Below are 13,817 nucleotides of genomic sequence, written 5' to 3'. Positions count from 1 at the left end.
CTTCAGTCCGTGTCCTCCTCATTGGGTGACAGAACCCTTGCACCATCTCCACGTCTGAGTCCCTCTCCGTCATTCTGGCCTTCGGCTGGTCTGGGTGTCTGCCCGGTTGCTCCGGGTGGCCCACCCGCCCATCGCTGCTTACTCGGGATTCCGACAGGTCATGGTCCTGTGTTCTGCGCCGGGAACCTTGCCCCATTGTTTCCCACGAAGGGGGAGGGGGGCGGGGGGCTTCGCCCACTTCCTATCGGTTCATGTTTGCTTTCGGTAGTCTCTCGTAATTCATCATCATGTAGATGGCCTCTCGCTTTCCCACTCGCTAATACTGTCACTCCCTGACTCATCGATCCTTATGGACTACTTCCCAACATCTGACCCATGCCGTTAATACATCACTGTTGATCACGGCATTGGTGCGTGCGAACGCAAGACATAGAGCGAGAGATCGGAGCACAGTCGTCTTAGCCCTAGAGTGTCCGCATGATAGACTGCGTAGGTTGTAACACCATTCCTGCCCGCTACCCGTCATCACTGAGACTTGCGGGCGGCCTCGGTGAATGGGGCGTCAGAGCTACTAGAGGCCTTCTCCACAGACCTCGTAGCCTGCTCGTGAACGCCTGTCTGCGTGGTTGGCAGCAACGTAGCTGCCGAGCCGTCAGGCAGGCAAGGTGCTTGGAAGAGTGAGCCGTCGATGAACGCAGGGATGCTCCGCAAGAAGATCGCGCTCCACAATAGGAACACGAGAGCTGCAGCGTTCGAGAGAAAGATCAGACAGGTATTCGTCGCGCCATTGAAGGAATGACATACCTGACCAAAGAGACCCTGCTACCCTGAAAAATCCACTGTTGAGCACCTTCGAGAGCTCGACAGTCAACAGCGCAAACACGCCGTTGGGGAAAATGAGACCCCAGTATCCCAAGCTGAAATGAAGCCTCGCGCCACGGGCGACGACGACATGGTATATCGAACACAGCGCAACAACAATCCACGCGATACCGATGGACCATAGTGCGTATGCGCTGCAGAAGCATGTCGCGAAGATCATCTGCCCCGCAAGCGTGGACTGTGGGAAGTCGGCGCCGCTAGCAGCGAGATGCAACGGGAGGAGCTCTGAGATTGCGGAACCATTCACGAGAAGCGAGAATCCGCCCTGTCCGAGCGGACCGAGGACGATGAATGCGGAAAGTACCAGCCCCGCGTCGGGCACACCGCGAATGATGAGGCGCAGGAGGTAGATGGTGATCATCATGAGAGCAAAGCCAAGCCCCATGGCGAGCATGCTGAAGGAGATGCTGATGGTGACGAGGGAAAGTGTATGCGAATACTCCTTGAGCGCGGTAGCGAGTAGACCGCCTGTTGAGGATGCGACAACCAGCGGTACGACGGGCAACAGCCAAACAGCTGCCATGTCTGAGATTGAGTGCTCATGACGTACGGACCTGCAACTGGACGTGAGTAGTGCTTCATCAGATGGTCAACGAAATTGATCTTGCATGGTGTAGATCATGCCATATGCCACAAGACAGGACAATCCTGCGTCTAGCCACCAGAATGCCCACATTGCACGGAGGAAATGCTCGCCGCCAAATCCCCAATTTTGATTTAAAGCCTGACAGCAGCGGGGGGGGGATCCCAGCGTCAGTCGACTTTGTCAATTTCAGAGAAGCAGCCACCTACCAAAGCGGAATTTATCAAGGTAGCCATGCCCATTGGGAAACACCCAATGAAGAGACTTTGAGCAGGATGGCCAAGCATGAGCCAGAAAATCTGCGAGGGAATCATGAGCAGATGTCTGGCAGAACAGCAAGCCACACTGACGTCGGGGTACAGGACATATCTCAGAACCGAGCAGACACAAACGAAGACAAAAAGGACGAGGTTGAGTATGAAGAATGCACAACCAGCAATTTTGAGATGATTGTTGTCTTGTCCGTATGGGAAGTCTGTAAGGAGGGCAGAAGTTGCACCCGTCCCCATTACGACTGCATGCCATGCGGGCGTGAAATGTCTAAGCAAGTTGGACAGACGATGAACAAATGTAACTTCACAATGACTAAAAGGGGCTGCACCGTATTCTGTCTGGCCAGCTCTTCCATTGAGCGTACGGAAGTATGAGGGGGGGATTCGTCTGGTGTTTATTGCACTGCATCGTAAGTGCGAGGCAGAAGTTCAGCCCGAGCAATAAGGGGCGAATGGGAGAGGACTCGGAACGTCTGGGCCAACACACAGGACATGGATGCGATTTATATTACTCGGCGATGGACGGGTATCGGAATTGCTGTCGTCGGACCAAGAACGAAAGGAGAGCGTCATCATCACTCTTCAGCTTCAATTCGGAATTCGTTTTTGCTTGAGATCCGGATCGGCGTTTCTTTGATCCTCACTTCGGCGGCTTCCACCACAGCCCTTTGCATCCATCTCCGTCACCAGCTTGCATCTTCTCGTTCATACTAGCACCAATGGTTTCACCCTCAGACCTCTTGAAGCACACGCAGATACCTGGATGTCGTGACAAGAAATTTTCGGACTAGATCCGTCATTCGGAATTCCTGCAACCATGCGATTGATCTTGATGGATTGCTCCGCCATTGGGCGTTGGAGCATGCTACTTGTATGATAAAATTGGAATACTGCAGGTCTGGACACGGGCCCATCGTTCTCTTTCTCTTGATTGCCTCGCAAGGTAAGGATTACAGACGAACTACCTATACAGCTAAGTGCGAGAACCCTATGCCCACATAGGTTTGAGCAGTGAAGGTCAGCTTGAAACCTGTTGGTGCTTACTATCGCGTCTGAAACAATACAGGGGGATGTGCAACGGGCAGGTCCTGAGGCACGGCCCGTGATCCTGGTCCGATCGGACTCTGCAGCAGTTTGAGTGACTTGCCAGTGATGTGCCGGTCACTGATAGTCACTGACTCGCAGTGTCGATGACTTTCCCCACGATCTAAGGACTGTCCCACACAGCGAGCGAAGCGCCGGCATCCCACCGTCCACAAGGGAAGAGGTGGCTAGGTAGCCTTGTCACCCTCGCATGACATTTTTGCAGGTAGTGGCAAAACAACGAAAGTCATTCACCGTACATCATTGCCTGATGAATATCGAAGCTTGATATGTACAATCATGATACTGCTTATGAACCGCTACGTATTGTCGTTGGGCACTCTCTGCCAACTGCGGAAAATAAAGACCTGGCATTCATGTATCGTCTTTCACTCGCATTTGCGTTAGGCGTTTAGGAGACTTAGGGAATATGAGCTTTTCCAATAGGTTTAGTGGCATATCCTCTGCTGACGTCTATTCGTGTTCGTTGTGGCTGCGTCATTCGTGAGCGAACACCGTGTCATCCTTCCCTTCCTGCTCTCCTATAGCGACAGCTGTCAGCCCTGTCGCATGACTTCCAAGCATATCCCGCTCACAATTGAGGTCACTGCACCTACGTTACACCCGGTCGACATGATTTATTCGTTGAGGTGAGTCAGGTCACCACCCTCTGCAGGACTGCTCACATCACATGTTAGCCATTCCGCGTACTCTCAGAATCAGCGGTGTCCTCCCTATGAATTCTTGCATCTTCAAGTCCGCTCTGCTCCCGCTTCAAGAAATCCCTCGCGCCATCGATCTTTTCCAGATCCGGTGAGTTGAAGATGACACCGCTCCAGACGAGCGGCAGCGTTTGCATGAAGACGACGAGCCAGAGCGCTATCGTCGCGGCACCGTAGATGGCACCCCACACTCGGAAGAATTTGGAGTCGAGTGCGCTATACAGCGAGATCGTCAGGTCTGCATACACGCCCTGCCATTATGTTGTTCGTCAGGCAAGTAACAAGCACAAGGGCAGCTACGGCACGTACGTTTGGGAAGATCAACCCCCAGAAGGGCAAGCTGAAGGGAAACCGCGTCTTACGCACGCCGTGCTGCACGGCGAGCACGGCGTAAAAGAACCACATTGTCGTGATCGCCCACATGATGAACGCGAGGACCATGCATATCGCGTTGATGGTGCCGCCCGTGCTGTTGTCTCGCAGGAAGCTCGAGGTGCCGTATTGCAGTGGCAGCGCGGCCGCGAAACCTTTGCCGATCTGCATGATGGAGAAGCCGCCCTGTCCGGTCGGCCCCAGCGCGATGAACGAGCTGAGGACGTTCGTGCGCTCGGGCAGGCCGTGTACGAGCAGTCGCAGGAAGTAGAGCGTATAGAGCATGAAGTCAATCAGGAGTCCGGTGGTGACCATGAACGCGGAGACAGTGAGTGTGAGGAGCGCGCGCGAGGGGTGGATGGCCTGCAGGGCCTCGGCGATGATGCCGCCAGTGGACGATGCGACGACGAGGGCGGCCGGCGGGAGGATCCAGACGGTGGTTAATGTCTCTATTCTGTGAGGCTGTCTTGTCATCCTGCCCAGTGTGACGATGTGTCAGTTTATGTAGCCCGGATCATCATGGCGATGACTGACATTATATGCACCAACACGAAACCGCACAAAAAGGACAAAACAACGTCGTACCACCAGCACGCCCAAAGAAAATATAAGAAAGCTGGACCTCCGAACTTGTACTCCTCATAGATTAGCTGGACGCCGACATTAATGATGGTCGAAAACCCCATGGCGTAGGTTCCGAGATACAGGCTTTGGACGGGGTGGCAAAGCATGTCGGACCATACCTGCGGGTATCTCAAATATCGGTAGAGGCTTAGGATGTTGAAAATGATGAACAGGGATAGGTTTAAGAAAAACAAGATGGCGGAGAATATCTTCAGCGTTGCCGAGTGAGTCGCGTACGGGAAGTTGTTGAACACCATGGACACCGCTCCCGTTCCTGTGCGATCGTCCAAAGTGCTTCAGTTCCTCCCAACGCTCCGTTGCTAGGATGTGCTTACCCATTATAACTGTGAACCATGCCGGCGAGAAATGACTGCCGAAACGTCAGCAAGGCTTAGTGAACTCGTTAGTCTACGTACCGAGCGATATCGTCTACGGTTCGCGGTGGGTTCTTGGAAGCCATTGAACGTACCGCTGGAGGAGACCTCCCAGAGTTCTGCTGGTTGTAGCCAGCTCATATAAATCTCAGGCCAAGCCACGGGAGAGGTCAAAAACGTAATTGCACAATTGACTAACTTGACAACGTGAGTACTCGGTGAGACTCGGCCATGCTTACTTAGCCCTCATCGTACGGCGACGCCACCTTCGTGGCGTTCGAAATATTTCTAGAGAGCACCCTTGCTCGCGATCCTAAAATTTGAGACAAATATCAAATTCAACAAGCGCGAGCTGCACAAGGGTTGACAACCATGCAGACGGTCAAAGTCGTGCATATTAGGCTAGGAGGACTACAGAAACGGAGTCCTTCGGGGACAAACACGACCAAACAGCTTTGAAGACCGAGGCGGCAGCACGCAGCGGGGAGTTTCGTTTAAGCAGATCTGCTGATACTTCCAGCTACTTCTGCCGATCATGACATGCGATAGACCCAAAGAGGCAAGCGGCCTCCTCTATCTGGAAGGTACAACGTGTCCGCGCTTCTCGCCCGACTTCTTCGGGGGTCGCCGCTTCTTTTCCTATACACCACCATGGCAGCCCAATCTGGGCCAGACTGGGACTTGCTTTCCTCGTATGTGGGCCTGTTGACTCTTGCTACTGCCTCCGTCTACATCGGTTCGCATGGCTCCGTGGTCGTGAGTCTTGTCTTTCTGGTCCTATGGTTGGTGGGCTGAGGGGCACGACTCATAGATTCGCAAAGGCGCTGCTGCGAAGGGAAAGATTGCAGAGACAGACGAGGAAGATGAGGAAGACATTCCCGATCGCTTGTCCGCAAACGATGCATATATGTTCCCTGTGGTACGTCCTTTCAGTTTCAATAGCCTGTAATGTGTGCTGGTTTGAACATTTTCGTCCTGGAGATCGGGTCCGGGGTGCTTTTTGGACTGTACCTTGTGATGAAGTATCTTGGTACAGAATGGATCAACTGGCTACTGCAGTGGTACTTTACTCTTACGGGAGTCGGTAGTGTCAGCAAAGTACGCCTCGTGTTTGTGCCTCAAGTTTCCCGATGCTGACGATGACCCATGTAGTCCTTGATATCATTGGCGAGATGGACAGTTGGCAGCTCCCGCTGGAGAAACTTCGAGAAGACGCAGATACTGTTCCGGAAAGGGCCAAGAGGTGTGTCTCAACAGATTGGACCTGTTCGTCTGCGTCTTACATTCGGGCAGAAATTGCCTCCATCTCAATGAGGACCCCTTCCTGGTTTCTCCTCGTGGTCGCTACTCTGCCGTCCATCTTGTACACTTTCGGGCCCAGTACCACGCGCAGGTCCGCCGTGTTGACGGATATCCTCGCAATGTCATTCTCCCATAACGCGCTCTCGCTGCTCAAAATCGACTCATTCAAGACGGGCTGCGTTTTGCTTTCTGGTCTCTTCCTCTATGACATCTGGTGGGTCTTCGGAACGGAGGTGGTAGGTGCTACCTTAGCGACTCCTGGGACGAACTGTGTTCATGGCCGTGCTGCCAGATGGTGAAGGTTGCGACGAATCTCGACGTACCCATCAAGATCGTTTGGGCTAAATCGCTCACGTTCTCCACTGAACGTGGCTTCACGATGCTAGGCTTAGGCGACATCGTCGTTCCCGGCATGTTTATCGCACTAGCACTGCGCTATGACCATCACCGCTCGTCTCAAAAAGCGCCAGGCAGCGCATATGCGAAGCCTTACTTCACAGCCGCTGTGTTCGCATATGTCCTGGGGCTGGGAACTACCATGTTCGTGATGCACTACTTCAAGAAGGCACAGCCAGCGCTTCTTTACCTCAGGTGGGCGACTCGACTTCAAGAAGCTTGCTGTGCTGATGGTGTCTACTAGTCCTGCATGCATTTTGTCTTTCTTGCTCACGTCGGCGATCCGAGGCGAGTTCTCTGAAGCGTGGGCATGGAGTGACGATCCCGAGCAGAAACCCGAAGATGCGATCATCAAAGTGCATGGAAATGGCACTGGCGAAGCGCCCTCTACAGCACAAAAGGGATTTTCAACGCCCAAGCAAGTGCCTGCCGATGCGTCGCAGGAAGAACACCTTCCCCAACCACTTCATACTAACACCGAAGACGGCGAGGGTGATGAGCAGGATGACAAGGGGAGAATGACACGCCGGAAGAAACACTAAAATGGATGTGGCTATTCTATGTTTATTTATTTGAATATACCCTCCCAGGGAGGACTGCTACAGTGATTGCTATTTGACTAACCTACGGGATTCTTCACAAGCGCTACCATAGCTCACTGGCAAGGTCCTCACTGCGAAGGTGCCAGAGGCATATACATATAATACGCGAAATCGTGAGTGTAAGAACATTGCTGTTCAGACCATATGTGAGCAGCGGAAATACCGTCGGAGCGCTCCTCTAGCTCAGCAAATGTTACCGTGGTTCATTGTCTAGATGGACCAGTGGTCCCATTTCTTGAGCTAAGGGCGAGCTCCTCGTCGGGTAACACCATACACACATTGTATGCACTGTGACTTCAAAACTGACTTGCCTATCCGGACATTGGCAGGACTTTTGCTTTCATTTGTCACAAGTCGAGGGTTCTGAATTCACTTGATGACACAAGTCTCATTCATTGCTCTTTGTCTCCAGAGCCGCACTATCTGCACGACAGATCCTATGCATGTCTAACTCCTGTGCGGCATGTCTTCCGCGTGTGGCGTTGCGTCTCGGACTGGTTTCACGCGTTGAGCGCGCGTATATGATCGGCGGGCGCGATCGAAACACGATCACAGTGTCGCGTTCCTGGTTGGGCGGTGGTCCGGAGTCTGCTTCCGCTGCCATATCCGACGGCCAGGTTCATGCGTGAGCAGCCTTCCGCCCCAATCCGCATCTTACGCCATAATACCGTCTGCGTCGGCTATTTTCCCCACGACTGGGCTCTTTTCCGTCATTGCGGACGGCCGCTCTCAAGTTAGGCCGTTCTCTTGACAGCGGCAGACGCGACTAGACATGGCAACATTCCTGAGCAGTCCTTGCCGTTGTATGCATGACTAACTTTCTATGTCGACAGACAAACACCGCTACTGACAACATAGCGCCAACAGCTGACTATTGCATGCGGACATCTGGCTTGTCAGAATTCGATATCTGCCCAACGATCGGACCCCGCTTTCTCTTCCCTTGGCATGGAACGGATGTGGACATGTTCCATATCCGTTGTATCCGCATGTCCGGCGGCCCATACCTGTCCGTTGATACCCTGTATCCGCCAGTGCCGTTGAGGCGTTTCCCTGCTCATCATGGAGGCTCTCAAGGAGATTCCGCACTTAGTCATTGCAGCGGCATGCGATGGCGAGTTTTGCATAAATACCCCCGCCTTTCTGCTGCAAAGTTCATCATTGCATCGCATTCCATTCTCACTTCATTCGCTATCTCATTCATCACTCACTTTGCATCGTATTCAACATGTTCTGCAAAGCTACGCTTGTCGCTGTCGCTCTTGCGCTCATCAGCTCTGCCTCCCCTGTTGTGCAGGAGGAAGGTCACCGGGTGACTTCGTACAAACGGAGCATTCTGACCAACCCGGATGGCACGTTCGACCACGAGCGTGCTATTCACCAGGCGGTGCGCACTCACAAGTCAGTTCTTTGTCGCCTGGAGGTATCCCTTGTGCTTATACTCTCCTAGCAAACATCGCCAGAACTTGGTGAATCTCGCCGCCAATGAAGGCCACGAGGCATTCAACGAGGGCGCTGAAATCCAGCCGCCAAGGACCTACCAGGTCCATGAGAAGCGTCAGAAGGAGCCCACCATCGACGAGGACAATGACCTCGAGTGGGCCGGCACGATCTCCATCGGTACCCCTGCCCAGAACTTCCTGATCGACTTTGACAGTAAGTACTCGTTCAACGCTTCCGATTTAACAGGATATTGACGTACCATACAACAGCCGGTTCATCAGATCTCTGGGTGCCCTCTATCAACTGCACGAGCTCGACGTGCACAAAGAAGAACCGCTACTCCGCTGCGAAGTCGTCCACCGACGCACTTAAGTCGGGCAGCTTCTCCATCGAGTACGGTGACGGCTCGACGGTGTCCGGGCCCCTTTACACCGACACCGTCAACGTTGCGGGCATCAAGGTCACCAACCAGTACTTCTCGCCCGTCACGACGCTCTCGAGCTCGTTCGCCAGCGACCCCGAGGACGGCATCCTCGGCCTCGCGTTCCCGTCGATCTCGAACGAGAAGCAGAGCCCGTACTTCAACACCGCAAAGACGCAGGGCGCCGTCAAGAGCGGCGTCTTCGGGATGAAGCTCGCGTCGTCGGGCTCCGAGCTCTACCTCGGCGGCACGGACACATCGCTGTACACGGGCGCGATCGAGTACCACGCCGTGACCGGCTCCGGCTTCTGGCAGGCGAGCGGCGCGAAGGTCTACGCGAACAACAACCTCGGCGGCTCGGGCTTCCAGACGGTCATCGACTCGGGCACGACCATCATGTACGGCCCGCCGAGCGCGGTCAAAGCCTTCTACGCGCAGGTGCCCGGCTCGCAGGTGTACGACTCATCGAACGGCTTCTACTCGTTCCCGTGCAACTCGGTGCCGAAGGTCGCCTTCAACTGGGGTGGCAAGAACTGGACTGTCTCTGCTGCGAAGTACGTGACTCCTCCTTCTTGCGCGCGGGCGGCGACTGACTGACTTATCGCATGCAGCTTCAACCTCGGCCAGACGTCTCCGACCTCAAACCAGTGCGTTGGCGCGTTGGCTGGGGAAAACCTCGGCCTGGGCAACAACGTGTGGCTGCTCGGCGACAGCTTTATGAAGAACGTGTACTCCGTGTTCTCGTTCGACAAGAACTCCGTCGGCTTTGCAACGCTCTCATAAGGACTTCCACGTTCTCCGCCGCCCTTTTTACTGTATTGAACACGGAATTCATTGTAAATAAATACCCCAGAATATAACACAGATACAAAGTTATGCATGCCTCTGACCAAGCTACATGCCTATGACCAAGCTACCTTTAAATCACTCTGAAAAGTTCAGATTTGCATGATGTTTACTTGCGAGTATGCAAGATATTCGACAACCGCATTCCACGATTCGGTGCTCAATCTCGATAATGCTTACTTGACTGGTAGTGGCAAGCCTCGGGAATTGGTGGTCGCCTTGCCAATATGAATCCCAGCATACGTATGTGCCGATGGCAGTTAACAACTTCGATTTGGGGCCCGGGGTACACATGTCGCGAGCAAGCGGTGGATGGTGGTTATGGCGTGCAGATGTGAGGTGCAATGCAGGCAGGGAAGTAAAGTGCACACGGCATCCTTCGCAGCGCTTTGTTATGACATTGGCCCAGGGCATTCAGTGCGGGCACTCGCATTCTCCCCAGACGGAGCTTCGTGGACGCGTCACTGTCGGATTGTTTCGCGCGCTGAGGAAGCCCGCACCGCGCCACACAGCGCCACACACCATTGAACATCGCCGCGACTACTAAAGTCCCCAGATGTCTGGGGAGCTTCTCACTGCGCCGGATCTCTCGCAAGCCCGCTGTAGATGTATCCCACTACCAAGGACACAACAGTCTACAGGAGGGGAGGGTAAGTAGGGGGGAAGCCGGGAATCTCAGAGTCCGCGTTGTCGGCCCGACGACCTGCGCCGGGAGTGGTGTGTGGCGAGGTGCTGTACGGGGTTGAGGGAACAGCGTCGCACAGTACGTGGAAGCCTGGCTGGTCGGTGGGCGGGGATAAGAAGGGTCGTCATGTGCCGGCGTCGCGACTGCATCCGCGACGCGCGGTGGCCGACGTGCACAGTTGAGTGACGTCATGAGAGGCAGACACAAGTTGACTACTCAACACATACAGACTACGACTACACACAGACTAAGTACTAAACAACAAGAATCGACGCATGCAACAGGGCTGAGGGGCGCGTGGAGCGGAATCTGATCGCGTTACCATTGACTACAGATCCAGGAAATAGAGCGGCGCAACGCCTCCGTGCAATACTCTGTCGACAGCGGCTGCTCGACGGGTGGTATATGCATAAACAGCACGGGGGTCTCCTTCTTGCCCTGCGCAGCCGCCCGCTCTGCCTCCGCGAGCGAGCCGTACGTTATGAACTCACATAGATACAGACCAGCGTTAGACGACGGAACGACGTCCTGCAACGGCGTGGCGATCAGGGCGGTCTCGTACTCATGCGTGGTCTGTCTGTACGCACCGAGATGCCCATGTCCTTCAGGTATTCGATGAGCTTCGCGCAGTCCACCGGCGTGTACATCTCGTCCGGGAACTCCTCGTAGCCCTTGCCGAAGCCGCGCACGGGCGGCGCCCCGTCCAGCGCGACGGGGCACAGCTCGTCGTCCGCGTCGGGCGAGTTGTACCCGTGCTTGCGCCCGCGCTGCTCGACGCGCATCGCACCGGGGCCCGCGACGCCGACGTGCAGCACGAGGTCGTACCCGCCGCGCGGCGGGGGCGCCGGCACGCACGACGGGTCGAGCGACTTGGGGAGCGCGGGCGGGCGGGCGTGGATCCCGGGCGCGGCAGCGAGCACGGCGGCGTAGGACGTGGGGAGCTGCAGCGCGGTGATGTGGACGGGGCGCGGGTGCGCGTTGAGGGAGTGGATGGTGCGGTTGTGCAGGGGCTTGACGGCGAGCCAGGAGGGGTTGACGGGGAACCCGCGGAACGGCTGGGAATGGGCGTGCGGCCGCGATTAGCTGGGAGGAATAGGCGGGACTTTACTCGCAGAGACGCACGCCGTAGCCTGTGATAAGGACCCGGAGGGCGCTGGGGTCAATGAGGTCTCTTTGCTTTGTGGGGACGGGCATGCTTGATGGATGCGCGGTGGAGGCTATAGACGAAGCAGCGCGGTGGCCGATAGAGCAGCCCTGAAGGATATGGTTTCGCGGGCTGTGCCGATAGTAAGGTTACGAGCTCTCGTAACACCTTATCAACGGAGGTTGTCCTCGATTGGCCTATAGCGCATCGAACGCCCTGCGGATGATAAAGCTGCAGGAAGGAATCTCACTCGAAAACGTCCGGGTTCCGAGCCCGAGGCACAGCATCCTTAAGTCAACGAGCAATAACAGGACCATTGACCTTATGATAGCGTACTAAGGCATACCATGCCGCCCATATACAGGCGGGCTGCACATGGACGCTGGCAGGACCGACGGAGGGGCGCACTGGCAGAGTGCTGGACGATCGGGTGGTGTCAGCGATCGATCTGATGGCATCCCAAATATAGATCCGTGCAGCAAATCCTGTCACAGGCGCGTGACGCAGGGTGACGACCAGCAGCGCCGTGCCAATATAGTCCTCGTAGCTGCCTCCCAGTAGCTGCCTGCCACCGCCCTGCTCTCCAGTCCTCGCCATGTCCGCCACAGCGACTGAGCCCATCGATCCCCACGCCATCCGCGTGCTGGTCACCGGTTTCGGCGTACGTCTCTCTCTCTTCCTCCTTCCTCCCATCGTTCATCACCATCGCGTCCTCCCAGCCGTTCTACAAGTTCAACGAAAACCCATCATGGCTCGCCGCAAGGCCCCTCCACAACACCACGCTCTACACCGACCCGCCCTTTGATCTCGCCGCGGACGGCGAGACCATCATCACAGACGAAATGGAGCAGATGGCCCCCAAGCCCCAGCTCATCCACATCACCGCCATCCAGATCCCCGTCTCCTACCAGGCCGTCCTCGCCGTCACCCCCGGCCTCTACGCCCGCCCGCCCGCGCTGCCCAAGCCGACCGACCCCACCATAGTCATGCCCCCGCCCCCGCCCAACGGCTACGACTTCATGTTCCACATCGGCGTGGCCGGCCGCGGGCCCCTCCGCATAGAGAAGCTCTCCCACAAGTTTGGCTACCGCATGAAGGACGCCGAGGGCCACTACGCCCCCACCGTCCATCTCCCCAAGGAGGGCCCGCGCGATCCTGCCGAGGCATCCGAGGTCGAGCGCATGGAGCAGTACCTCGGGCTCGTCTCCTCGCCCTCCGCACACGGCCCCTCCGGCGATCATGTGGTCACCGAAAGCCCGGAGGTTCCGCCCAACCGCGGGTTTGGAAAGGGCTACGAGACGTTCCCGGAAGAGTTGCACACCGACATCGACGTCCCGAAGCTCATCGTCCACCTCAAGGAGGGCGGCATCGAGGTAAGCATCGCCCTCCTCCCGGTAGCGGCCGCTCGCTCGCTCACTAATGTTCAATGTGCTTGCAGCAAGTGTACTCGTCCATGGACGCGGGACACTACATCTGCGACTTTATATTCTACTGCTCGCTCGCAGAGGCGAAGCGCGTGTCGTCGCGGCAGGAGAAGTTCAAGGACAGAGGGTCGCCGACGAAGAGCACGCCGGTCCTCTTCATGCACTGCCCTCCGGTCGGCCAGCCACTCGCTACGGAAGAGGTGACGGAGGCGATCAGAAGAGTGATTTCGTATGTGTGCAGCCGGCTCAGCCAGTAGGTGGCTGTAGATTGGTCTTAGTCTTTTCGGGGTTTCCACATCGTGCTTGGTGTCTGTCCCTCGTATCCCTCTCGTTATGTTACGCCGAGCTAATCAGGTCTGTCCCGGTGACCCATTTTGTCATAGTCTTGCCACACCTACCATTGTACATCACATGTCCACAAACACGACTTTCTTGCATTGATTGCAGTAACTCCAATTTGTTTGGCTATTACCCCGTTGCTGTACCGCTGTTAAGCAGGCGAGCACGTGCTACGAGCCGCCGCCGATCGATCGGCTCATGATGGCGCAAGGATGCGCTCAAAACACATCCGCCGCCTTAAAATTTCGCCATGTTGCGAATGCCCCTCAGACGCAGACCCCGTCCCTCTGTCGGACCCGAGCT

The 13,817-nt window shown here is 55.8% G+C and overlaps 6 protein-coding genes across 6 annotated transcripts; 3 read left to right on the top strand and 3 right to left on the bottom strand.

Moving 5' to 3' along the window:
• Positions 1 to 525: 525 nt before the first annotated feature.
• Positions 526 to 2,010, bottom strand: POSPLADRAFT_1132929 (hypothetical protein; the record flags this gene model as incomplete). Its single annotated transcript, XM_024484274.1, is given in 5 exon segments — positions 526 to 743; positions 805 to 1,458; positions 1,477 to 1,606; positions 1,675 to 1,764; positions 1,816 to 2,010. Coding segments are annotated over 5 exon segments (1,287 nt in total), but the record flags the coding sequence as incomplete, so codon positions are not given.
• Positions 2,011 to 3,514: 1,504 nt separating this feature from the next.
• Positions 3,515 to 4,998, bottom strand: POSPLADRAFT_1053021 (hypothetical protein; the record flags this gene model as incomplete). Its single annotated transcript, XM_024480334.1, has 5 exons — positions 3,515 to 3,793; positions 3,852 to 4,389; positions 4,449 to 4,812; positions 4,874 to 4,908; positions 4,955 to 4,998. 5 exons carry the CDS (start codon positions 4,996 to 4,998, stop codon positions 3,515 to 3,517), a joined length of 1,260 nt encoding a protein of 419 aa, XP_024343164.1.
• Positions 4,999 to 5,783: 785 nt separating this feature from the next.
• POSPLADRAFT_1130998 (hypothetical protein) lies at positions 5,784 to 7,152 on the top strand (the record flags this gene model as incomplete). The annotated part of the gene is made up of 5 exons (XM_024484014.1): positions 5,784 to 5,831; positions 5,894 to 6,025; positions 6,112 to 6,450; positions 6,507 to 6,805; positions 6,855 to 7,152. Coding segments are annotated over 5 exons (1,116 nt in total), but the record flags the coding sequence as incomplete, so codon positions are not given.
• A 1,288-nt stretch (positions 7,153 to 8,440) lies between these two features.
• POSPLADRAFT_1131264 (hypothetical protein) lies at positions 8,441 to 9,859 on the top strand (the record flags this gene model as incomplete). Its single annotated transcript, XM_024484052.1, has 4 exons — positions 8,441 to 8,613; positions 8,663 to 8,868; positions 8,925 to 9,630; positions 9,688 to 9,859. The coding sequence occupies 4 exons, from the start codon at positions 8,441 to 8,443 to the stop codon at positions 9,857 to 9,859; spliced, it is 1,257 nt and encodes a 418-aa protein (XP_024343162.1).
• A 1,066-nt stretch (positions 9,860 to 10,925) lies between these two features.
• Positions 10,926 to 11,801, bottom strand: POSPLADRAFT_1053018 (hypothetical protein; the record flags this gene model as incomplete). The annotated part of the gene is made up of 3 exons (XM_024480333.1): positions 10,926 to 11,135; positions 11,195 to 11,662; positions 11,730 to 11,801. 3 exons carry the CDS (start codon positions 11,799 to 11,801, stop codon positions 10,926 to 10,928), a joined length of 750 nt encoding a protein of 249 aa, XP_024343161.1.
• A 545-nt stretch (positions 11,802 to 12,346) lies between these two features.
• On the top strand, positions 12,347 to 13,631 carry POSPLADRAFT_1177829 (hypothetical protein; the record flags this gene model as incomplete). Its single annotated transcript, XM_024488541.1, has 3 exons — positions 12,347 to 12,412; positions 12,471 to 13,124; positions 13,190 to 13,631. The coding sequence occupies 3 exons, from the start codon at positions 12,347 to 12,349 to the stop codon at positions 13,430 to 13,432; spliced, it is 963 nt and encodes a 320-aa protein (XP_024343160.1). The 3' UTR covers positions 13,433 to 13,631.
• Between the last annotated feature and the right edge of the window lie 186 nt (positions 13,632 to 13,817).

The sequence above is a fragment of the Postia placenta genome (genome assembly GCF_002117355.1).
Source record: "Postia placenta MAD-698-R-SB12 unplaced genomic scaffold POSPLAscaffold_2, whole genome shotgun sequence".
NCBI lineage: Eukaryota > Fungi > Basidiomycota > Agaricomycetes > Polyporales > Adustoporiaceae > Rhodonia > Rhodonia placenta.
This window is presented reverse-complemented; position numbering and strand designations above follow the sequence as displayed.